The sequence below is a fragment of the Orcinus orca genome, chromosome 1 (assembly GCF_937001465.1).
Source record: "Orcinus orca chromosome 1, mOrcOrc1.1, whole genome shotgun sequence".
Lineage (NCBI taxonomy): Eukaryota > Metazoa > Chordata > Mammalia > Artiodactyla > Delphinidae > Orcinus > Orcinus orca.
The window spans coordinates 113710846-113736533 of record NC_064559.1 but is presented as its reverse complement, the minus strand read 5'-3'; the positions used below and the strand labels follow the sequence as shown (position 1 = coordinate 113736533).

Genomic DNA, 25688 nt, shown 5'->3' with positions numbered 1-25688 from the left:
AGGCAGGATAAACCCAAGGAGAAACATGCCAAGACACATAGTAATCAAATTGATAAAAATTAAAGACAAAAATTATTGAAAGCAACAAGGGAAAAACAAAAAATAGCATACAAGGGAACTCCCATAAGGTTAACAGCTGATTTCTCAGCACAGACTCTACAAGCCAGAAGGGAGTGGCATGATATATTTAAAGAGATGAAAAGGAAGAACTTACAACCAAGATTAATCTGCCCAGCAAGGATCTCATTCACATTTGACGGAGAAATCAAAAGCTTTATAGACAAGCAAAAGCTAAGAGAATTCAGCACCACTAAACCAACTCTACAACAAATGCTAAATCAACTTCTCTAAGTGGGAAACACAAGAGAAGAAAAGGACCTACAAAAACAAATCCATAACAATAAAGAAAATGGTAATAGGAACATACATATTGGTAATTACTTTAAACGTGAACGGATTAAATGCTCCAGCCAAAAGACACAGGCTCGCTGAATGGATACAAAAACAAGACCTATATATATGCTGTCTACAAGAGACCCACTTCAGACCTAGGGACACATACAGACAAAGTGAGGGGATGGAAAAAGATACTCCATGCAAATGGAAATCAAAAGAAAGCTGGAGTAGCAATACTCATATCAGATAAAATAGACTTTAAAATAAAGAATGTTACAAGAGACAAGGAAGGACACTACGTAATGATCAAGGGATCAATCTGAGAAGAAGATATAACAATTATAAATATATATACACCCAACATAGGAGCACCTCAATACCTAAGGCAAATGCTAACAGCTATAAAAGAGGAAATTGACAGTAACACAGTAACAGTGGGGGACTTTAACACCTCACTTACACCAATGGACAGATCATCCAGACAAAATTAATAAGGAAACAGAAGCTTTAAATGACACAATAGACCAGACAGATTTAATTGATATTTATAGGACATTCCATCCAAAAACAGCAGATTACACTCTCCTCTCCAGTGCACACGGAACGTTCTCCAGGACTGATCACATCTTGGGTCACAAATCAAGCCTTGGTAAATTTAAGAAAATTGAAATCATATCCAGCATCTTTCCCAACCACAACGATATGAGATTAGAAATCAATTACAGGGAAAAAAACATAAAAAACACAAACACATGGAGGCTAAACAATACGTTACTAAATAACCAAGAGATTACTGAAGAACTCAAAGAGGAAATCAAAAAATAACTAGAGACAAATTACAACGAAAACACAACGATCCAAAACCTATGGGATACAGCAAAAGCAGTTCTAAGAGGGAAGTTGATAGCAATACAAGCCTACCTCAACAAACAAGAAAAATCTCAAATAAACAATCTAACCTTACACCTAAAGGAACGAGAGAAAGAAGAAGAAACAAAGCCCAAAGTTAGTAGAAGGAAAGAAATCATAAAGATCAGATCAGAAATAAATGAAATAGAAACAAAGAAAACAATAGCAAAGATGAGTAAAACTAAAAGCTGGTTCTCTGAGAAGATAAACAAAATTGATTAAACATTAGCCAGACTCATCAAGAAAAAGAGGGAGAGGACTCAAATCAATAAAATTAGAAATGAAAAAGAAGTTACAGGGGCTTCCCTGGTGGCACAGTGGTTAAGAATCCGCCTGCCAATGCAGGGGACACGGGTTCAAGCCCTGGTCCAGGAAGATCCCACATGCCGCAGAGCAACTAAGCCCGTGAGCCACAACTACTGAAGCCCATGCGCCACAACTACTGAAGCCCATGCACCTAGAGCCTGTGCTTCGCAACAAGAGAAGCTACCGCAATGAGTAGACCCCACGCACCGCAACTAGAGAAAGTCCACGCACAGCAAGGAAGACCCAACGCAGCCCCCCCCCAAAATCAATAAATAAAATAAATTTTAAAAATAAAAAGAAGTTACAACAGACACCACAGAAATACAAAGCATCCTAAGGGTCTACTACAAGCAACTCTATGCCAATAAAATGGACAACCTTGAAAAAATGGATAAATTCTTAGAAAGCTATAACCTCCCAAGACTGAAAGAGGAAGAAATAGAAAATATGAACAGACCAATCACAAGTAATGAAATTGAAACTGTAATTTAAAATATTCCAACAAACAAAAGCCCAGGACCAGATGGCTTCACAGGTGAATTCTATCAAACATTTAGAGAAGAGCTAACACCCATCCTTCACAAACTTCCAAAACATTGCAGAGGAAGGAACACTCCCAAACTCATTCTACGAGGCCACCATCACCCTGATGCCAAAACAGACAAAGATACTACAAAAAAAAATTACAGACCAATATCACTGGTGAATATAGACGCAAAAATCCTCAACAAAATACTGGCAAACAGAATCCAACAACACATTAAAAAGATCATACATCATGATCAAGTGGGATTTATCCCAGGGATGCAAGGATTCTTCAATATACGCAAATCAATCAGTGTGTTACACCATATTAACAAATTGAAGAATAAAAACCATATGATCATTTCAATAGATACAGAAAAAGCTTTTGACAAAATTCAACCCCCATTTATGATAAAAACTCTCCAGAAAGTGGGCATAGAGGGAACCTACCTCAACATAATAAAGTCCGTATACGACAAACCCACAGCAAACATCATTCTCAGTGGTGAAAAACTGAAAGCATTTCCTCTATCAGGAAGAAGACAAGGATATCCACTCTCACCACTATTATTCAACATAGTTTTGGAAGTCCTAGCCATGGCAACCAGAGAAGAAAAAGAAATAAAAGGAATACAAATCGGAAAAGAAGAAGTAAAACTGTCACTGTTTGCAGATGACATGATACTATACATAGAGAAACCTAAAGATGCCACCAGAAAACTACTAGAGCCAATCAATGAATTTGGTAAAGTTGCAGGATACAAAATGAATGCACAGAAATCTCTTGCATTCCTATACACTAACAACAAAAGATGAGAAAGAGAAATTAAGGAAACAGTCCCATTCACCATTGCAACAAAAAGAATAAAATACCTAGGCATAAACCTACCTAAAGAGATAAAATACCTGTATTCAGAAAACTATAAGACACTGATGAAAGAAATCAAAGATGACACAAACAGATGGAGAGATATACCATGTTCTTGGATTGGAAGAATCCGTATTGTGAAAATGACTATACTACCCAAAACAATCTACAGATTCAATGCAATCCCTATCAAATTACCAGTGGCATTTTTTACAGAACTAGAACAAAAAATCTTAAAATTTGTATGGAGACACAAAAGACCCTGAATAGCCAAGGCAGTCTTGAGGGAAAAAAATGGAGCTGGAAGAATCAGACTCCCTGACTTCAGACTATACTGCAAAGCTACAGTAATCAAGACAACATGGTACTGGCACAAAAACAGAAATATAGATCAATGAAACAGAATAGAAAGCCCAGAGATAAACCCACGCACCTGGTCGACTAATCTATGACAGAGGAGGCAAGGATATACAATGGAGAAAAGACAGTCTCTTTAGTAAGTGGTGCTGGGAAAACTGGACAGCTACATGTAAAAGAATGAAATTAGAACACTCCCTAACACCATATACAAAAATAAACTCAAAATGGATTAGAGACCTAAATGTAAGACTGGACACTATAAAACTCTTAGGAAACCTAGGAAGAACACTTTTTGACATGAATCACAGCAAGATCTTTTTTGATCCACCTCCTAGAGTAATGGAAATAAAAACAAAAATAAACAAATGGGACCTAATGAAACTTAAAAGCTTTTGCAAAGCAAAGGAAACTACAAAGACAAAAAGACATCACTCAGAATGGGAGAAAATATTTGCAAACAAATCAACGGACAAAGGATTAATCTCCAAAATATGTAAACAGCTCATACAGCTCAATATTAAAAAAAACAAACAACCCAATCAAAAAACGGGCAGAAGACCTAAATAGACATATCTCCAAAGAAGACATACAGATGGCCAAAGAGCACATGAAAAGCTGCTCAGCATCACTAATTATTAGAGAAATGCAAATCAAAACTACAATGGGGCTCCCCTGGTGGCACAGTGGTTGAGAGTCCACCTGCCAATGCAGGGGACACAGGTTCGTGCCCTGGTCTGGGAAGATCTCACATGCCGCGGAGCAGCTGGGCCCGTGAGCCATGGCCACTGAGCCTGCGCATCCGGAGCTTGTGCTGCGCAACGGGAGAGGCCACAACAGCGAAAGGCCTGCGTACCGCCAAAAAAAAAAAAAAAAACTACAATGAGGTATCACCTCACACCAGTAAGAACAGGCATCATCAGAAAATCTACAAACAACAAATGCTGGAGAGGGTGTGGAGAAAAGGAACCTGCTCGCACTGTTAGTGGGAATGTAAATTGATACAGCCACTACTATGGAGAACAGTATAGAGGTTCCTTAAAAAACTAAAAATAGAATTACCATATGACCCAGCAATCCCACTACTGGGCATATACCCAGAGAAAACCATAATTCAAAAGGACACATGCACCCCATTGTTCATTGCAGCCCTGTTTACAATAGCCAGGTCATGGAAGCAACCTAAATGCCCATCGACAGACGAATGGATAAAGAAGGTGTGGTACATACATACAATGGAGTATTACTTCGCCATAAAAAGGAGCAAAATTGGGTCATTTGTAGAGATGTAGATGGATCTAGAGACTGTCATACATAGTGAAGTAAGTCAGGAAGAGAAAACCAAATATTGTATATTAATGCATATATGTGGAATCTAGAGAAATGGTATAGATGATCTTATTTGCAAAGCAGAAATAGAGGCATAGACGTAGAGAAGAAATGTATGGATACCAAGGGGGAAAGGGGTGGGGAGGGAGGAATTGGGAGACTGGGATTTACACATATACATTATAGTTACTACGTATAAAATAGACAACTGATGGGAACATACTGTGTAGCACAGGGAACTCTACCTAATGTACTGTGGTAACCTAAATGTGAGGGAAGTCCAAAAGGGAGAGGATATCTGTATGTGTACGGCTGACTCATTTTGTTGTGCAGTGGAGGCTAACACAACATTGTAAAGGAACCATCCTCTGATAAAAATTTTAAAAATAATTTTAAAAAAAAGAAGGTTACCTGCTTAGTTAGAGGAACTGTGTAATGTTCATTTGCACTTGGCTCAGAGCCCCACAAATTGTGGAACAATTTCCACTGGTAAAATCAATGATGCAGAGCAAAAGTAACTAGGAGAACATATAAATGTTATTTACAAGGAGTGAAATAATACAATAGAAGTAAATCAAGACACTCTTCTTTATAGACTTGTTTTTTTGGATATTTGAGTAGTAACACCAAGAAAAACAAATGCAGCCTTTCTTCGCCTAGTCTCTCTTCCATATTGACCAAATGTAAATTTTCAACAAAGAGCTTTTAGAAATACTCCTACGACTTGAACTTTATCCAGCTGATTAGCTCAGATAAATCCTTGACTTAACAAAAATTAGTGGTCTTTGTAGTTAGAAGTACATTGTTGTATTTCTGACAACTGAATGTACTTTATAGGATTATCATGAGAGTAATTGATACCAAAGCATTAGATTGAGTTGGCAAGCTACTTATGACATGATGGCTGGTTTTTAATGGCATGCTACACGTTGGCCTCTGCCAGCCCCTTCTTTCAGAAGCTCTAAGAGTCAGTTGCCTTTGGCTTATAATCAGCCTTCTCTCTTGGAGTTAATGCTTGGTAGTTTCTTAGTAACAAGGACACACCTCTTCCAAAAGAAAAGTGACTAGACTCTTGACATACAGCTTTTTAAAAAGATTGTAGGCCCCACATTAGATTCTCTAAAGAAAAATATGTTCAGTAATTTCACTGCCACTGACTGCATTGTGCCCAGCTTTCTTGGTCTGATGTTACAGAAAAGCCTACAATTCTTAATCTGTTTTAAAAGGATTCTTTAGATACAAATAAGTAGTCCTAACTGTAACCTTCTGTAGACCATGTTTTTCATTTGCTATGAAATTCCTTGAGAATTTATTGTTGGATTATTATACCACAAATAATTTTGTGTAAATCTGTGAACATTAGCATCTGTTTGTGTACATTTTTAGAATTTCTACATATGCAGTACATCCAAAGACTAATCTTGCAAAGCCTGGTTTTCTAAAAATCTAATCTAGAAATCCGCTAAAATTTCTCCAAGTTTGTCTTCTACTGAACATTTGAATTTTAACATCTTTAACGTTGTTTGCCTCCTCAGATGTCCGGCTACTACTTAATAATGACAATCTCCTCAGGGAAGGGGCAGCACAGTAAGTATCTTTCTAAGTCCACTTACTTGTTATTCTAATATTGGGTAAACTATGTTGATAGTAAACTAGTACCTGAAAAGTAAGTTTAAAATACCTCAAAATAAAGCAGTTGGTTTTTAACGATTTTTTTCCCCTTGGAGAAAACATGTTCCCCCAAAATGTTGTTTACTTCCTTAAAGTTTATTTTATATGGTCTTATTTTTATTTTTGCCTAGATTTTCCCTGTTAAAGCAGGTTTAGTTCTTTTAGTTCAGGCTGAATTTTTTTATAACTGCCAGTTATAGAAAGATTAGGCTGCTATTGAGGAGTGATAATGTTTCTCAAATTGCAAAAAAATAGCAGATATTCAGAACGTACCTTAATAGAGTTAACCATAGAATAATTGCATTATTATTCTACCCAATCATTGGCTCCTTATCACTGTCAGGCTAACTAATATTTCTAGAATATCATTTTCATTTTGTCCTTGTCCTCAAAAACATTAGATTGGTGGTTGGTTGGTTGGTTGGTTTTCTTGTCTTCTTCAAATCTAAATACTATCTAGCTTTCTAGGGCCCCTGTTCTCTGGCTTTATCACTACTGTTCTTTATTCTTCAATACAAAGTAGTCTTTCAGTTACTGTCTATCCAACTGGCCCAGAGTTCCTCTGTAAAGAGGAAATCAGAATAGGATAATGACTGGGCAAGTGTGGGGTGGGGAGATGGAACAAGGATTTTGATGCAGAGCAACAAATAATTATTATTAAGGCATTTGGTGTGATACATAATTTGTTTAGATTTTAACTGTAGAAAATGGTTTAAGAATTGCTGCCTGGGAAAGTCTTCTGCCCTGTCCATACTGCTTTTTCAGAACTCATTTTGGGACCAGATCCTACAAACCTAAAATTTGCACAGCATCACTATAATTGCCATAATGAATGATACCCCAATTATACATTCTCTTTCACTGTTCTGTGAACTACCTTTTTCTTCTTTCTTTTGGCTGTGCCACATGGCATATAGGATAGTAGTTCCCCAACCAGGGATGGAACCCGGCCCCCTGCAGTGGAAGTGTGCAGTCCTAACCACTGGACTGCCAGGGAATTCCCTGAACTATCTTTTATATTTATTTATATATAATTCTTTTCTCTCCTTCTTCTCCCTTTAAAAAAAAAAAAAACAGTGCATTTGCCCAGTATAACATGGATCAGTTCACACCTGTGAAGATAGAAGGATATGAAGATCAGGTAATAGTTGTTTCTATTAGATAGACTGTGCCTGGAAAGTAGTAGAAATACTATAAAACAGATGTCTGAAGATAAGATGCTGAATAAATTCATGTCTTAGTATTCTTAGCTTTTGTAGGTATTCTACATATTAGGAAATTCTTCCTCCCTCTGAAAATACTAGGAGTTTCTTTGAAGAGAGAGCTGTCCCTAACAAGAACAGTAAAAGTAAAAGGAATTGAGTTTTACACAAGTTTTCCAGCTGTCTCTAATTCTCCTTGGTAAGAATAACAGGAGACATTATATTTAACAGGAAAACAAGAATTCCTGTTCCAGTACAGGAACAAAGCAAATACATATTCCCATTTTTACCACAGTTATTAACATTATATGAAAGGGCTTTACAAATTCATTAATGTACACTTCAAAGGCAATATGGCACCAAATAGCAAATGCCTTTTAAAAGTCTGAACCCCCTTTGAACCCACAAGTCCATAGAATTTATCCTAGGGAAATAAGTATATAAATGTGTAAAAAGATTATTTGAAGCAAGGTTTATGATAATGAAAAATTGGGAACAATCTAAATGTCCAACGTTAAATTAAATATCTATAAAGCAATTATACTCCAATAAAGATGTTTAAAAAATTTTTTTAATAAAATAAATAAAATATCTGTAGGCCAAAATCCTATGTAACGATTGAAAACTGATAGAAATATTGAACTGGGAATATGTTCATGATATATTAAGCTAAAACATAAAGCAATATGTAGCATTATGCTAGTTTATTTTTAAATAGATATTTAAATGAACAGTTATACTATATTAGAATCTGCATCTTAAATTCTGTGAAAGGTACATCTTACTTTATATGCCACTAAGAAAGAGAAAATACTGTCAGTTAAACTATGACACAGTCCTAAGATGCTGTCAAGTTTAAGATGTATCCCATTTTATGAGATGTTAAATCATGAGGGGAATGTATGCATCTTTAGACTCAGAAATAAAGTAGTATATAGATGTGCATAGAAATGGAAATGTGGGAAAATATACACCAAAATGTTAACTCCCTATGTTGGGATTACAGGATTACCGTAATATGTTTTGTTTGTTGTTTTTTGTTTGTTTTAGTTTATATTTGTGCTTATCTTTATTTTCTCAATGGAACTAGATTAATTATAAGTATAAAAGACAAAAAAACACTGAAAAATAAATGATAAATATTGCTTACAGTTGATATTGTATACTTCACTAATACAGCAGAATTATTGAAATAATAAGGTCTGTGTCCAGATATATGATATAAGAACATTCCCATATACATGCGGTAGCCAGCTTAAAAATATCGTCAAAAGGAGTTCACATTCTTAGCCACAACAACAACACATTACCTAGACATAAAAGGAAAATATGGAAAGATGTTTGAGTTATTAAAGTAGATGCCATCACTGCATATAATAGAAAATCAACTACAGTGGGTTAACTAAATAGAGACTATTTTTGTCACATAAGAAGTCCAGAGGTAATATTTTGGGATGTTATGGCAGTTCCATATCATCAGAGACGGAAGTTGCTTCTAGCTCTCTGTTGTGCCATCCTTATGTATGGTTTTCATTATCATGTTCTCAAGATAGCTGATCCATCTCTGGGCACTGAATGCATGTTCCAGGAAGGAAGAAGGAGGAAGGTGCAAGAGGTGCTATTGGCTGTTCCAGAAGCACCTTCCACTGATAAATTGTTGCCAGAATGCATATCACTTTATCATTCCTAGCTGAGAAGTGTTGTCTCTTTAGTTGGACATATTGCCTTCTTGAAAACCTTTGAGGTTCTATTAGTAAGGAAAAGGGAGAGAATGGATATTGGATAGGAAACAAGCAAGAGTCTGTCACACAGTTCATATATACCCACCCACACACACATTTTAATCAGAGAAATGAATGGAAAATTAAATAGATGTAAATGCCACATTTCTGAATAAGGAATATAAATAATATGGAAAGTTTATCCGATTTAGAAATATAAATAATATGTGAAGCTTTTTCAAATAGATTCCATATAATTCCTAATGACAATTGTAATAGACCATACAGGATTTTTCTGATCAAGAACAACAATGAAGGAAGACTAATGCTAGCAAACATAAAGACATAAAGCAATGACAGTAGAGCCTTAAACTAAGTAACATAAAATAGAAGGGAAAAGGAAATAATTGATAAAATGTATGTTTGATCTAATTTTGATTTTCAAAGCCAACTGTATACCTAGATTAATTCCAAGTATAGTTTAAAGGTTAACTATATATATATTTTTTTGCTGTACGCGGGCCTCTCACTGCTGTGGCCTCTCCCGTTACGGAGCACAGGCTCTGGACACGCAGGCTCAGCGGCCATGGCTCACGGGCCCAGCCGCTCCGCGGCATGTGGGATCTTCCCGGACCGGGGCACGAACCCGTGTCCCCTGCATCGGCAGGCGGACTCTCAACCACTGCGCCACCAAGGAAGCCCAACTATTTTTTAAACATAAAAATTTAGTAGGAAATGGAAAGAGATTCATAACTTGAATAATGATGAAACATTAGAAAAGTTTATCAAAGAAAGTGACTTCTGCAAAATAAAAAGATTTTAAAAATAAGATTTAAAAAGGAGAAAATATGTACCTCAAACATAATAAAAAGGTTATTCAAATACCTAAGGGTGATGCCAAGAGTTCAGTGGATAAATGAGCAACAGACATGAACCAACTGTACCCAATTGGAGAATACAGAGCAAACATGAAAAGTGTTAGATCACCTACTAATAGTAATTAAGGAAGTACAAATTAAAATTTTAATGTGAATATATTCACCTTGTAGTTACAGAAGTTACAAAATTATAATGAGAAAGCTTTATGAAGGTAAGACTAAGGAAATAGTTTTATGTATTTTTCCTACTGTCATTATAAACAAGGTTTTTAAAGATAGTCTGATGATAAGGACAGAAATCTCAAAAGTAAGAATTCTTTCCAAAGAATTCTTTTTAAGGAGAAGAGAAGACTTTATTTATGGTAGAACTTGTAGTGTCTTTCAATGGTAGAAACTGTAACTAGCTTAAAGCTCCTTCAATTCAGAAATGATTAAGTATACTATGGTATGTATAATGAGATATACATATAATGAGATCATATATAGTTAATTTTAAATGGTAACTGTGTCAAAAGACAAATGGCAAGTTAGGGGAAAATATGTGGATCTCAAAACACATGCAAAAGGATAATCTCCCTGGAGTTCAACTAGAAAAACACCAAAGACTCCGTAGAAAAGTGGGCAAAAGTTAGGTACACATAGTTCACCAAAGTGGAAATATAAATGACTTTTCTTTTAAGGTGAGAAGAAATGGGCTTGTACCTTGGTACAACATCCTGTGATGGCAGTTTGTCGATCTCTATCAAAATTATGAATGCATTTACCCTTGATCCAACTGTCCTGCTTCAGGGAATTTATCCCACAGGTGTGCTTGGCACATGTACGTAATTTGTACATAACGAACATACAAGGACATTCATTGGAGTATTGTTCATAACAGCAAAAGATTAGAAACTACCCAAACTATCCATTAATAGGGGACTGGTTGAATAAATTTTTGTACACCTGTACAATAGAGTCATACATGGCTCTAATAAACAAGGAAGTTCTCTAAGCACTACTATGGAAAGATCATCTAGATATGTCAGAATTAAAAAGAAAGAAAAAGTACACTATAGTATTCTAGTTTTTGTGTAAAAGAAAGGGGTGGAGAATTAGAATATTAAATTCTATTTGTTAAAAGAAACAAAGAATAATCAAAATTGGAAATTGGCAAATTTTTTCTGTAAAGGGTCAGATAGTAAATATTATCTGATAGTAAATATTGGGACAAAGAGTCAGCCTTGACTACTCAGCTCTGCTATTGTAGCAGGAAAGCAGCCATAGACCATACAAAAACAAACAAGTGGGGCTGTGTTCAACAAAACTTTATTTACAGAAACAAATGCCACCTCATGCATAGCTTGCCAAAGACAATTCTTGCTCTAAATTAATGAAATCAGTTACCTTTGTGTGGAAAGGGGGTATATGTTGGGAATTTGGTGAATGGGAGATAAAGGTGAGAAAAAGATTTTACTTTATATAGTATTTTTCATTTTTGAACCATGTGATTTATTGTATCACCTATTTTAAATGCTAAGTGTAATGACTGGAAAAAGTTCATGAAATATGTGAAAAAGGAATACAAAAGTGTACATATAAGTTATTACAGTTATATGTATGTACATAGGTTGTATATTAAACAGAAACCAAGAAATGAAGGGTATTGTTAGAATGGGGGAAATGTTGCAGTTTAGAGTTGACTTACCCCAAAACATAATATTTTTATAAAAATAAAAATATGAATTGATTGAAAAATCGATTATGAAAGAGAAATCTGACTAAATGAAAAGTTAATCGTCTCCAGAATTGTATTTGTTTGTTTTGTAAAATGTGACAAGAAGAACTGTCTTTTTTTACAGAGTTACTTATTTTTGTAATTATTCTTTGGAAGGTCTTAATTACAGAACACGGTGACCTGGGTAATAGCAGATTTTTAGATCCAAGAAACAAAATTTCCTTTAAGTTTGATCACTTACGGAAAGAAGCAAGTGACCCCCAGCCAGAGGAAGTAGATGGAGGTCTGAAGTCTTGGAGAGAATCCTGTGACAGTGCTTTAAGGGCCTATGTGAAAGATCATTATTCCAACGGCTTCTGTACTGTTAAGTATCTGCCTGCTTCATTATTAGAGTGTTGTTTTTCTTATATTTACCTTATCATTTGGAGGCTTTGGCCAGCCACAACATATCTTCTTTTTTTTTTTTCTTTTTTTTTTTTTGCGGTACATGGGCCTCTCACTGTTGTGGCCTCTCCCGTTGCGGAGCACAGGCTCCGGACGTGCAGGTTCAGCGGCCATGGCTCACGGGCCCAGCCGCTCCGCGGCACGTGGGATCCTCCCGGACCGGGGCACAAACCCGTGTCCCCTGCATCGGCAGGCGGACTCCCAACCACTGCGCCAGCAGGGAAGCCCTACCTAGAAATATTTTTGTTTCTCCTGTCCTTAAGTGGGTTGGGTATGGGGTGAGGGAGGACATTTCTTCAGTTAAGATAGTAATTCCTGTAAGTTACTTCTCTTCTCCTTCCACCTTGCCCCTCCTTCCTCTCCTCTACTTCTCCCTTCCCTCATCTCTCTCTCTCTGCTATACAACCAAACCATGGAGGATTCTGCTCCTACTAGTGCCCTCCTCATTACTTATCCACTTCTTAACCCTATGAATTTTGGCTTCAGTCCCTGCTCTACAAAAACTGCTCTCTGAGGTTACTAATGATTCCTGAATTGCCTGACCCAGTGTCCTTTCCTTGGTCCTTGACTTTTGTATGGCATTTCACACTGAGGCCAACCAGCTACTTCTAGAAATTATCTTTTCTTAGGCTGCTATGTCAGTACCCTCTAATTATTCTTACTCTGTCTCTGCTTATTTCTTTACCTCTCCCCTACTTTTGTAAATGTAGGCATTCCCCATTGCTGTCTCTCAAAAACTCATAGTTTATTTAATGTAGGGGAAGTTACAGAATAATGTGTCAGAAAAGCAATGGGTTTGGGTTCTACCTTAACCACTTTCTGAATGACCTTGGATAAGAAGCTCTCTGAACTTCACCTTTATCATCTATAGATAATAACAGTGTGTTTCACTATATTAGAACAAAAGGAAAATAAATATAAAAACATTTTGTGGACTGTAAAGCCTTTTGTTTTTTTCTTTTCCTTGGTGATCACATTTTTGTTCACCTCTCCTACACTAAGGAACAGTTGGTATTTCTAACTCCTAGCTGGACATTTCCATCTGAGTTTTCTAATTTGTTAATGACACCACTGTCTTTCTAGTCACCCAAGCATGCAAGTACTTTGGCCCCTTCCTTTCTCTTGCCCTTCACTTGCTATATGTTGCCAGACTTTTGACTGTGCTTCTGCATCCTTATGCCCATTGACACTACCCTATTTTACTGCCTAGATTAATTCTGTAGCCTAACTTTCAACTTTTCTCCCATTTTACTCTGTACACCAATATTGATTATTATCCCCAAATAGTTCTGGTCATGTTGTTTTGGTTTCTGTCCGTTGCCTGTAGAATAAAGTCCAGTCTTCTTACCTTACATCTACTACTACATGGCCTAAATCTACCATCCTATGTTATCTTCCACAGTTCCACTTCACACACACCCTCTAACCTGACAGAACTAATTACCATTGAGTCATTCACTGGACCAGCACCCCCGTTTCCTCCCTGAACTGCCTACTCATCTTTATTCTCAGTCTCTACTTACCAGAATCTCATCTGTCTTGTAAGGCCCATTCCAACTGGTACCTCTCTTGTACCCTAAACCTAAAGCAGTATTTCCTTCTGTATTCATTGTACCACTCTCTTCTCTAGAACTTAATATGTGGTTTGTGTTCATATTCCATGAACTCTCTGAGTTGTAAGCTTACCCTGTTTGACTCTTCATCTCCCCCAAGGATTTAGCACACTGCTTTTGTATAGTGTTTGTTGCTTAAATATGTTTTCAAGAATCTAACTTTTTTTTTTTAACAATAGGTTTATGCTAAAACTATAGATGGGCAACAGACCATTATTGCATGTATTGAAAGCCACCAGTTTCAGCCTAAAAACTTCTGGTAAGAAAGTAAATGTTCTCTTCTTTTTTTAATCTAATTTATACAGGAAAGAAACCAAACCAGCAGTTGAGACTTGTTTTTTTATAAATTTATTTTTTTTATTTTTGGCTGTGTTGGGTTTTTGCTGCACACGGGCTTCCTGTAGTTGCGGCGAGCAGGGCTACTCTTTGTTGTAGCACACGGGCTTCTCATTGCAGTGGCCTCTCTTGTTGCGGAGCACGGGCTGTAGGCGTGGGGACTTCAGTAGTTGTGTGCAGTCTCGGTAGCTGTGGCTCGCGGGCTCTAGAGCGCAGGCTCAGTAGTTGTGGTGCACGGGCTTAGTTGCTCCGAGGCATGTGGGATCTTCCTGGACCAGGGCTCGAACCGGTGTGCCCTGCATTGGCAGGCAGATTCTTAACCACTGTGCCACCAGGGAAGCCCGAGACTTGGTTTTTAATCTAACTAGCTTGCGATAAGTTATCTGACTTAGAGGCTTCAGTTCCCTACTGCAGAATGAGGGACTTGGATGTGATCATTTAGATTTCTTCTAAGATTTTATAATTTATCTTTCAAATATTACTCTTATATTGAGTGAGAATAAGTGATTAATAAAGTACCCAGTGGGAAGTGTGAGTTTTACTTGAGTTTGTTTAATAATACTTGAGTTACTGCATAACTCAGTGGCCCATCCATTTGTTTGTGCAAAAGCCTCTCATGAGCAGAACAGGCATGGTTTTCTACTCCAAGATAAAAAATGAAAGGTGAAAGTCAGAATAACTTAGAAAAGGCTTATGATTAGGCCAGTTGGATACAAACTTACATTTGAGTGGATAGAGCCCTGGATTTGTCAAACTGGAAATGACTTGTTTCTTTTTGGCAAATCACCTCTTTCTTATTGTTAATTCTACACTGTTGTGTGTTTTAACAGGAATGGTCGTTGGAGATCAGAATGGAAGTTCACCATCACACCATCTACAGCCCAGGTGGTTGGAGTACTTAAGATTCAGGTGAGATCCCAATATGTTAATAGGCCATGTTAAAACATGACATCTTTAAAACAAACATGCAAGTTGATATTTGTTCTGACATTAGAAATAAGGAACAGCTCTATGTAGATGCAAAAAGAGATCAATGGTAAATAGAAATAGAAGTTGAAGCCTCCTTCCTAGGGAAGTACTGTAGTTAAACAGAGCTATTCTGGGTTGATAAAGGATAGTCATGTGACGTGTACTGCTTGCTTGTTATTTTTCTCTTTCAAAGATAACCTAAGATTTTTCCAGGAATTATCAAGCAGCAGTTCTACGAAAGAAGAAAATAACTAATTATTAAGAAGTGACTATATAGCAGTTACTGGAACTTACTTAGAGTCTTTTATGTATCTCGTTTAAATGTGTACGTATACATATACTTAAGGTTAAGTCTTAGCTCTGAAGAAAGCTACATGAATGGACTTGTTGTTCTATTTTATTTATTTATTTTACAGTAATGACAGGAGGTTTTAAACCAAGTAAATAAAACAGAGGAACTAGAGAGAATGGCCAAGTGTGATAAACCAAGCAGAGTAGATTTCTAATGCTGGTGTCAGAACAGACAGGCAGGTGAATAAGGAGCTTATTAACTCATTTGATGCCTATCTGGATTGAAGTCTTCTGATATCCTAACAGGTTTGACTTTCAAAATTCATGGTGATTTAATTCTTAAGCCCAACTAACTCTGAAGTCAGATTAAACAGTTAATGATACCTAAGAAGATCAGTACCTAATTTTACCTCTATTGTATTGTGGTTAAGTCTTGCTTTAATAACAATTAGCAAGAGTTGCCTTCTGAAATGGTATAATTTAATCGAAATATACATAGGAGATGTCATCTGTAACCACTTTTTTCGTACGTACTGATTACTTCCTGCTACAAGTAGCTGCACCTCTCTTCCTGGGAGCTTTTCCTAGCTTTAGGAGCATTCCCAACTCAGATGAGGCAAACTGGAAGTATTACATTCATAGCTCTGGCACAGCCCTTAGTGCCATTCAAAAGCTGGTGGGTAAATATGCCAGCTTCTTCACCCCTCAGGTGGGACAGCTCTAAAGCATGTTCTGCATAGTCTTCCAGAGTCCAGTGCCCGCAGCTGTAATGTGTTCCTTAATGCACCTAGAACACTTCCTTGCCTTTTCTGTCTCATTTCCTTAGTCCTTACTAGTGCTTCCTGAGATTACCTCTGAAATAAACTTTATCTCACATATCTTTATCCCAGGGTCGGCTTCTGGGGGAGCCCAACCGAAGAAAATATATTGTTCTATACCTGTTGACTATGTCTATGCTCTAGACCTCTTGTAACTGTGGCATCAGTATTAACCTGGCAGCTTACTATAAATTTATGCAAGGAAATTTATTTTCCTCCTAGAAGGAAATAAGTTACTTGTGTTTCAGCTTTGCCAAGGCAAACCTATAAATTAAGAGCGCACATCACAGAGGTTTCTGATAAGACTTTTACAACAGGGCCCAGTACCCAGACCTCATTTATAACTTACCCCAGACTGGCTGATCACTTTGGGGGAAAGCTTACTTCATTTACATATCTTTTAAAAATCAGAGTGAGAGTTATTTGGAAATGTCATTAAGATATTTAAACCTTTGGTTATTCTATAAGCAAAAGGATAGCTCTGGGAAGGCAACAATTTCTGAGGATTTACATTGATGATAGTCATGTTGAAATTTTTATTAGCAGATGAAACCTAGGAAAGGTTTTGTTACTTTTGGTGACTATGACTGAACCTATCTTGTAAATTGCTGAAACTTCCTGAGCCTTACATCTAGTTGAATGGTTAGTCTGTCTCTTGGGTAATCCTCCTTCTTGCTAATTGTTCTCATAATTGTAGTACCCCACTTTGCCGTACTTTTTTTCAGGACTGCTTTTGCCTTATTTATTTTTGTAGCCTGATTTACCAGTAGAATATTTATTTTTCAGTCCTGTCTTTAACCCTCAATCAAGCTTTTCCTGCACTTGGTCAGATCTACTTAACCAAAAACGATCATGGTATATATGGAGAGATGCGTAAAGGATTAGGATCCATTAAAATTTCTTGGTTTTCACAGAGAAAAACTAACGTTAATTGATTTTATTTTAATATTTTTAAGAGTGAAATCTTATTTAAGATCTTTGTATTCACAGTGCGTAGCACAGTGTCTGGAAAGCAACAAGCCCATAATAAATGTTGTTCATTAATTAATAATGAGTTTTCCCTGCTAAGGAAAGAGAATTCTTAAATTTAAGTCTTCTGTGAATTTTAACCACCATTGTAAATTACCATTGGTCATACTAATTATTTGCTCAGACTTGATAAGTTTGGGGATGGCTGAAAGCATGGATTTGTGCTCTAAGCAGTAAGTTTCTATGTGACCTACATAACTTGCTCAAACATTGTCTCACACAGGTTCACTATTATGAAGATGGTAATGTTCAGTTGGTTAGTCATAAAGATGTACAGGACTCAGTAACTGTTTCGGTGAGTGTGGAATATTTAATGTCTGTCTCACTTTCATCTTGTTTTTGTTTTAAAAAAATTAGCTTTGATCCTGAGTACTGATTCTTTCTTTTTCTTTTTTTTTTTTTAATTTATTTATTTTATTTTTGGCTGCGTTGGGTCTTCGTTGCTGCGTGGGCTTTCTCTAGTTGCGGTGAGCAGGGCTACTCTGTGTTGTGGTGCGCAGGCTTCTCCTTGCAGTGGCTTCTCTTGTTGCGGAGCACAAGCTCTAGGTGCACAGGCTTCAGCAGTTGTGGCTTGCAGGTTCTAGAGTACAGGCTCAGTAGTTGTAGCACACAGGCTTAGTTGCTCCACGGCATGTAGAATCTTCCCGGGCCAGGGCTTGAACCCATGTCCCCTGCATTGGCAGGCAGATTCTTAACCACTGCACCACCATGGAGGCCCCTGAGTACTGATTCTGCCACTAGAAATTTAGGTTGTTTTCACTACTTTGATTTTGGCAGCCTTTACCTTTTTTTTAAGCACTTTATAAAAGATTCTACTTTTTTATATTTTTAAATTTTTATTGAAATATAGTTGATTTACAATGTTGTGTTAGTTTCAGGTATACAGCAAAGTGATTCAGTTACATATATATATATATATATGTATGTATATATATATATTCTTTTTTTAGATTCTTTTCCATTATAGGTTATTAAGATACTGAGTATAGTTCCCTGTGCTAAGCAGTAGGTCCTTGTTTTGGGCAGCTTATAATTGTTAGTATGTAACCAGCCCGTTTTGTTGGTTGCTTGATGTTAGTTCATAGTCTTTGAGAATAGTGATAATGGCTTTAGAGAATTCAGACTTCTTTTTCTTTCTCAGTTGTGAGATTTGCTCAAAGAACAGCAGTATCTTCAACTGATAAATACCAGGAGGAAGGAACGTTTGCCAAACTAAACCTTAGAGGGGTTATCATTCATACATTCATATCATTAGAGAAACCGAACATTTTTAGGAATATTCAATCAAACGGTATTGTGTCCCATACCTGGAAAGAAGGGACATAATTTTTTGTGCATTCACAGTACTTCTTTATATTCCTAGAAGTTACTGAGCACTCTCAAATAGCTTTTGTTTATGTGTGTTATATCTATCTACCTTAGTAGAAATTAAAACCGAAAAATGTTAAAAATACTTATTAATTTAAAAATAACAATAACAGGGACTCCCTGGCAGTCCAGTGGTTAAGACTCCGTGCTTTCACTGCAGGGGGTGCGGGTTTGATACCTTTTTGGAGAATTAAGTTCCCACATGCCACACCACGTGGCATGGCCAAAAAAGAAAAATCTAAAGCAAAAATAACAATAACAAACCCATTACTTGTTAACCTTCACTTTCACAATAAACAGCTGAATTTTCCAAGTTAAAAAAAAATTAGTGAAAAGAATGTCATTGATTTACATTTTCACAAAGTGTGTAATGTCTGACTTAATAAAAGACAACTGGATTCTCATATGTGCTTCACACATTAGCCCTCAAAAAGTAATGAAGTCGGGACTTCCCTGGTGGCACAGTGGTTAAGAATCCGCCTGCCAATGCAGGGGACACGGGTTCGAGCCCTGGTCCAGGAAGATCACACATGCCTTGGAGCAACTAAGCCCATGTGCCACAACTACTGAGCCTGCACTCTGGAGCCCGCGAGCCACAACTACTGAAGCCTAAGTGCCACAACTACTGAAGCCTAAGTGCCTAGAGCCTAAGCCATCGCAGTGAGAAGCCGATGCACCGCAACAGAGTACCCCTGCTCACCACAACTAGAGAAAGCCCGTGCACAGCAATGAAGACCCAACGCAGCCAAAAATAAATAAATAGATTTATTTTAAAAAAAGAAAAAAAGTAAAAAAAAAAAGAAAAAAGTAATGAAGTCATCACACATTACATAGCTTCTATGAAACTACACTGTACATACATGAGAGTGAGAGTGGAAAAGGCAATTAACTATGTCTTAGTATTATTATGAATAGAAAGTAGTTTTGACTCTTTGAAAGGATCTTTGGGATGCTGCCCTGGGCATTAAATCTCACCCTCTTTAATTCTGTTTTACTTAATTGTGAAAGAAAGAGAGAGATTCAATTCATTTTGTACCCGAATCTTGTAAAGCAAAATGTGATTGATTGGCTTAGAGGAGCCTCTGAGCTTAGAATATATGACTGATATGTCTGAGGGCATCGTTTATATCATCTTAAACCAGAGATATTTTCAAGGCATAAAAATTTCAAGACATCATGATGTCTTTTGGGCATACTGTAGTAGATTGGAAAGAAATGTGGGGTTTTTTGATGAGGACCTGGATTTGGATCCCATCTTTATCATTCAAAGGCTGTATAATTTTGGTCAAGTCACTTAAGAGGATTCTGTTTTCTCATCTGCAAAATGGAGGTGGTAATAATAACATCTATTTCACAGGGTTGTTGTGAGAATCAAAGAAGATAATGTGAATGGGAAAGGTTGAAAAACTAAATTGTTATACAAATGTTAGTTTAGATGGAGTTACTTTTTAGTATTTTTTTATTCACTGCTTACTGAATTATATTCACTGCTTAAGAATTTTTAAAATTCTTATTTCCCCCTTTTCCTCTCTCTATTAGAATGAAGTCCAAACTGCTAAGGAGTTTATTAAAATTATAGAGCATGCAGAAAATGAGTATCAGGTAAGATGATTTGAAACTGATTTTTCTAGGTCTAATGCTTTATTTTGCTTTTAACATATTTTGTTACACTTCTCTCTCCTTTGAACATAAATATACATGTTGCTCAGTGTTAGTAAGTGTGAGACTTTGCAGACCTTCTTGCATTCTGCTTACAATCAAGGTTTTGGCATTGGAAGGTACTACAGATTTCCCCTACTATCCCAAAGTAGAGCGTTCCTGTGAAACCTTTCCTAAGTCCAAATGGCATGAAGCAGAGACGCAATTACCTTAGAACACATCTTGCTTTCAGGTGCACAAATAATTGAGGTACAGCACAGATGCTCACAGATGCAGTTCACAGCTCCAGCTTGCTTGATGCTGAGCTGCTGAGTGTAATTCCTGAGGAAGGAGCTTGGTGGGGTCACTGTTACTGCTCATGGTGCACCCTGCCCCTATAACAGCCTCACTGCAAAACAAATGCTGAACGCTGTTTTTGCTTTTTGCTTTGGTAAAAGCAAAGTGACATAAAGCAAACTTTGGAAAAGCGGGGGATACCTGTATAGCCCTTGTTTTAGAAATAATATAGGTGGGCTTCTTAACCTGCTTCAGAGATTGGAGAAATGCTCACTAGAAATCTTACAGCCTGTATGTCCTTTGGGGACTCAAGCATGTCCTTTGACTATATCTGGTTTCTGTTCAAGCAACTTATTTTCTATTATCTATTGCAGACAGCAATTAGTGAAAACTATCAAACAATGTCAGACACCACGTTCAAGGCCTTGCGCCGGCAACTTCCAGTTACCCGCACCAAAATCGACTGGAACAAGATACTCAGCTACAAGATTGGCAAAGAAATGCAGAATGCTTAAAGGCTGAATGTAGGATTCTTCAATACATGGAAAGAAAGGATGCAATGTGTGGTCATATGATAAATAAGTGATTTATAAACAAGAGTGATATTTTGCTAGGGCTTTCAAAGTTAACAGGTTTTCTAGCCTCATGGAATACTGTTGAACCTATAGCATTGTCTTGATTCTTTTGTGTTTTCTGCCTGGTAATTTTCTGTTTTCACTATATCTACTTGTAAATCTTTTTTTTTTTTTTCCAATTCTGCCACATTTAATGATGGAGAGAGATATCTATCCTGGAGTCATTTTACTGTTTAGAAAATTTTCCTAGCCATGAAGCCCTGTCACTGACATAGACAGGTAATATGTTCAGTACTTTTCTACCCAGTCCTTCAAAGCACTTCTGGTACTTCAGTGGTTTTTACTGATCAACCAACAGCTAAAGAGGCTATGCTACAAACTACAGCTGAATGGAAGACACATTCATCCTTCTCCCTCCAGTTGCTTTGATCATCATTTATAGCATCTCATAACTATAGTTTCAAACATTTGGATTGGGGTTTTTCAGACCCTTTTTAGAGGCAAAGGAAGTTTTCTGGAAGTTCCATTATAGCCAGCTTCTCTGGGGAAGTTGTTTTTAAATCCAAAGACTTGAACCACATTCCCTACAAATGAACGTGTTTGCTTTCTTCCCTTCCATCACTGTTTCCTTCTCATCTAGTACCATTATAGTTGTAGACATGTGCATTTTTAGAAGAGTTTTACCCACTTATTATTTTTTTAATATTCAAAAACTGCTGACATACTAGGGATATAGTAGAGTATAAAACTTGAAAAAATGCAGATGTTGAAGGAATAATAGGTATCTTGTGCTTTAATACTTTGTGGCAGAATTGTACTATAAGCGAATGAATCAAACAACTATGTTAATCTCAAACAAAACTAAAAATGAACCAAAGTGAGAAGGACAACGTTCAGACAGTATCTTTCTATTGTAACCTGTTATTTAAGGGAATACTAGTGATTTGTTCTAAATAGGATGTAAAACTTTTTCCAAATTACTTCCTCAGTCCTGCCTGCCAACTCAAATATAACTGTGATATAGCAACCCTTCCCAAGTTTATTGGCAGGTAAGGTGTGATCTCAGAATACACAGGTAACATAGATATGATATAACTGGTAATGGTGGATTCATTTACATTGTTTACACTTCTATGACCAGGCCTTAAGGGAAGGTCAGTTTTTTAAAAACCAAGTAGTGTCTTCCTCCAAATACATGTCAAAAGAAGGGTTTGTGTTTCAGCTTTGTTTCTGCTTGGTAATACAGTCAAGCAAGAGTTTATTTCCAAGTGACCCATTGAGCTGTGTAAGCATTTTTGTTTATTTCAAATAAAATATATTTGTATTATTTGTCATTCATACTATCCATCCATACCACACTATCCTCTGTATCAGGTAGTCCAATAGAAATATACCTGTTTTGTTCTTAAATTGTCTGAGTCTCTCCTTTTTGAGCCAGTCTCTTCAGCCTTTGTTCTCAAGGTAAGATATGGAACTGATCTTATTTGATGAGAATGTTCAAGGTTTCTGAAATTGGTTTCTACCTTCAACTACTATAAATTCAGTGACTATCCAAAGACTTGCAAAGAACAGCTTTTTTTTTTTTTTTTTTTTTGGTAGACATGCGATGTGGACCATAGTTCCATGACCAGGGATTGAACCCATGCCCCCTACAGTGGGGAGCGTGGAGTCTTAACCACTGGACCACCAGAGAAGTCCTACCCCCCTTTTTTTCTTTTTTAAAGTTTGAGCAATTTCTCTATGGATCATACTGGTTTAACACTCAGTGGCTACTGGTGTTTCAAAGGCTTTGTTTTGGGGTTTCCATTTCTGTCAAAAAGAAAAATCTAGTTATCTTCTCTTCCTATCACTCAGAAAACAAGGCCCAAGTAATTATAGTTACTAGGTAGGAAGTAGAAGTGAAAGAATCCCTGCACTGTGAACTTGGGTAATATTTCACATCAACTTTAAATGCTGCTTCCTTTCCATATGAGTTTAACTTGCTTACAGACATGTGGGAAAGGCTTCTGTCCTGTTTCCCAAAATGGAACCAGAGGCATTTCAGTGCTTCACCTTCCATTCAAGGCCAGTTCAAATTCCCACCCCTTTGAGGGACATTTAGGTGTACTACACTATGTACTTGTAGTACAGGTTCAAGCATTCTGGCCTTTGCCTTTAACTTACTAACCCCATCAGCCTGCCCCATAGATTTCCTTAGTCCATACAGACTTTTGTAAAGACTCTTAATCTCTTGGCCATCTAAAGCCCTTGGTTTCTTATATAACTGGACGTCAACTCTCCTTGCCAAGTCCTACACAGACCTCCTGATTTCCTTAACCTCCTTCAGCAGAGAATTTGCTTGAATTGTGTCTATTTTACCACACTGCTGAAATCAGCCTATGGTATCCTAGGGCAAAAGTTTCCCAGCCAGAGGGAGAGGAGTTTTCTGTGAGGCCTCACTCCTATATTTGAAATTTTGAAATTACACTGCTGAAATTTTGAAATTACTGCTTCATTTGTGCCTGGATGGTTGTGCTTCTGTTAGTTGCCTAGTTCTAGTAGTGCCTGTTCTTTTTTTTTTTTTTTTAATAAATTTATTTATTTATTTATTTTTGGCTGCGTTGGGTCTTCGTTGCTGCACGCGGGCTTTCTCTAGTTGCGGCATGCAGGCCACTTATCGCGGTGGCCTGTCTCATTTTGGTGCATGGGCTCTGGGTGCATGGCCTTCAGTAGTTGTGGCTCGCAGGCTCTAGAGCACAGGCTCAGTAGTTGTGGCGCACGGGCTCAGTTGCTCCACAGCATGTGGGATCTTCACGGACCAGGGCTCGAACCCGTATCCCCTGCACTGGCAGGTGGATTCTTAACCACTGTGCCGCCAGGGAAGCTGTGCCTGTTCTTTTTTATAATCTAGAACTCATCTAGATTCATGAGATACTTAGCAAACCTTGGCACATTTTCTCCAAACTCACAAAAGACTGATACAATCTGAATGCCAGTTTATAAATTCATAATTTAAATAGAACTACCAAGCTACTTACTACTTGGGAAATCAAAGAAAGAAAGTAAGACTGGTAAATATAGAACAAAACTGGCTGGTCCCATAAGATAAGCTGAGCTAACTAAAATTCTCGCTTGAACAGAGTATAAAACAGAGTAGGTAATTCCCTGGTGGTCCAGCTGTTAGGACTGCATGCTTCCACTGAAGGGGGCACGAGTTCATTCCCTGTTCCAGGAACTAAGATTCTGAAAGCTGTGCAGTGCAGCCAAAAGCAAAACAAAAAAAACAGGGTATAGATCTAAGCCCTCTGAGGGCAGAAACCAAATGTATCACAAAGTATTCTTACGTATGTTGACTCATTTACTGTGGTTATGTTCTGTAAAGTTGCCAGCAAACACTGAATTAGCACATATTGAAACATTGCTCCTAGAGGAGATACAGAGTTAGGTTCCTGCAAGCATCTGGTCACAACATTTTTGTCAACCGATCAATACATAATCTTGGTTTATATGTTTTTATTTAATATTCATTTTTATTCATTAACAGTGAATTCACGCTGACAGCTAATGCTATCATAGGAACTTAACATGGGAATTTTCTCTCTAAGGGACATCACAGCCTTAGGAATACTAGGCAGCATTTCAGCACTACGTAGGCTTGGGGACCATTTTAAGCAGCGAAATCAACAAAAACAAAAAACGTGACCACAAAATAGACCAGGAAAAGGATTTTTATTATATGAGCCTGAAACAAGAAAGCAGGACATGGCCTTGTTCCACTTCAGCTGGGAACATACACATTGGGCAGCTCAAATTTTTTTTGCCACTCTTCACATCCACAGACGACTACAAAAGTGCAGCAAATATTGATTGGGGGATTCCTAATTTTAGTGAGTAGGTGAATTTGCAAATACAAAATCTGCAAATAACGAGGCTCAGCTGTACCTGCCACAGCCATTCCTTTGGTCTGTGGTAGACTGACCAATTTCAGCATCTCAGTTTAAGGGCTGTTTCTAGTTGCCTTAGAGTAGTCTTAGTGGAATACATAAAGTTAGAGACAATTCAAATGCTGAATTGTAGAATCCAAGTAACTAGAGTAACGTGAATTTTGAAAAAAAACAGGGCTTTTAACATTCTTCTCCAAAGTATGGTTATCTTCGGAGGCTCTAGGTTTGTTCCAGTAATGTCATTGGCCAGAGTTAACTTTCAGATTGCCTTCGGTGCTTATTTAGTCCCAAACTAAAATCAACCTTACTACTTTAAAGTCAGATACTTATAAGTACAGATGGATTTGGGGAAGGCTTCAGGAAAGTGAGACTTGAGCTGGTTTGTGAAAGGTGGGAAGGAAGACCATTCTAGCCGTCTAGACAGTCACATGTGAAAATAACGATTACAACTCCAAGGGAAGTGGATTTTTCCAGACGAAACTGGTTTAGAGAGGTTCCCTTGTAACAA

The 25688-nt window shown here is 37.3% G+C and overlaps 1 protein-coding gene across 1 annotated transcript in view; it reads left to right on the top strand.

Annotated features, from left to right (window-relative positions):
- Positions 1-22667, top strand: part of CAPZA1 (capping actin protein of muscle Z-line subunit alpha 1) — a 47499-nt gene extending 24832 nt beyond the window's left edge. The window contains exons 3-10 of the mRNA XM_049710583.1: positions 6226-6277; positions 7439-7502; positions 12036-12242; positions 14116-14195; positions 15103-15181; positions 17603-17674; positions 20287-20349; positions 21057-22667. Of these exons, the coding sequence (XP_049566540.1) occupies positions 6226-6277; positions 7439-7502; positions 12036-12242; positions 14116-14195; positions 15103-15181; positions 17603-17674; positions 20287-20349; positions 21057-21197 (758 nt within the window). The 3' untranslated portion in view covers positions 21198-22667. The remainder of the gene's footprint in view (positions 1-6225; positions 6278-7438; positions 7503-12035; positions 12243-14115; positions 14196-15102; positions 15182-17602; positions 17675-20286; positions 20350-21056) is intronic.
- The last annotated feature ends 3021 nt before the right edge of the window (positions 22668-25688 follow it).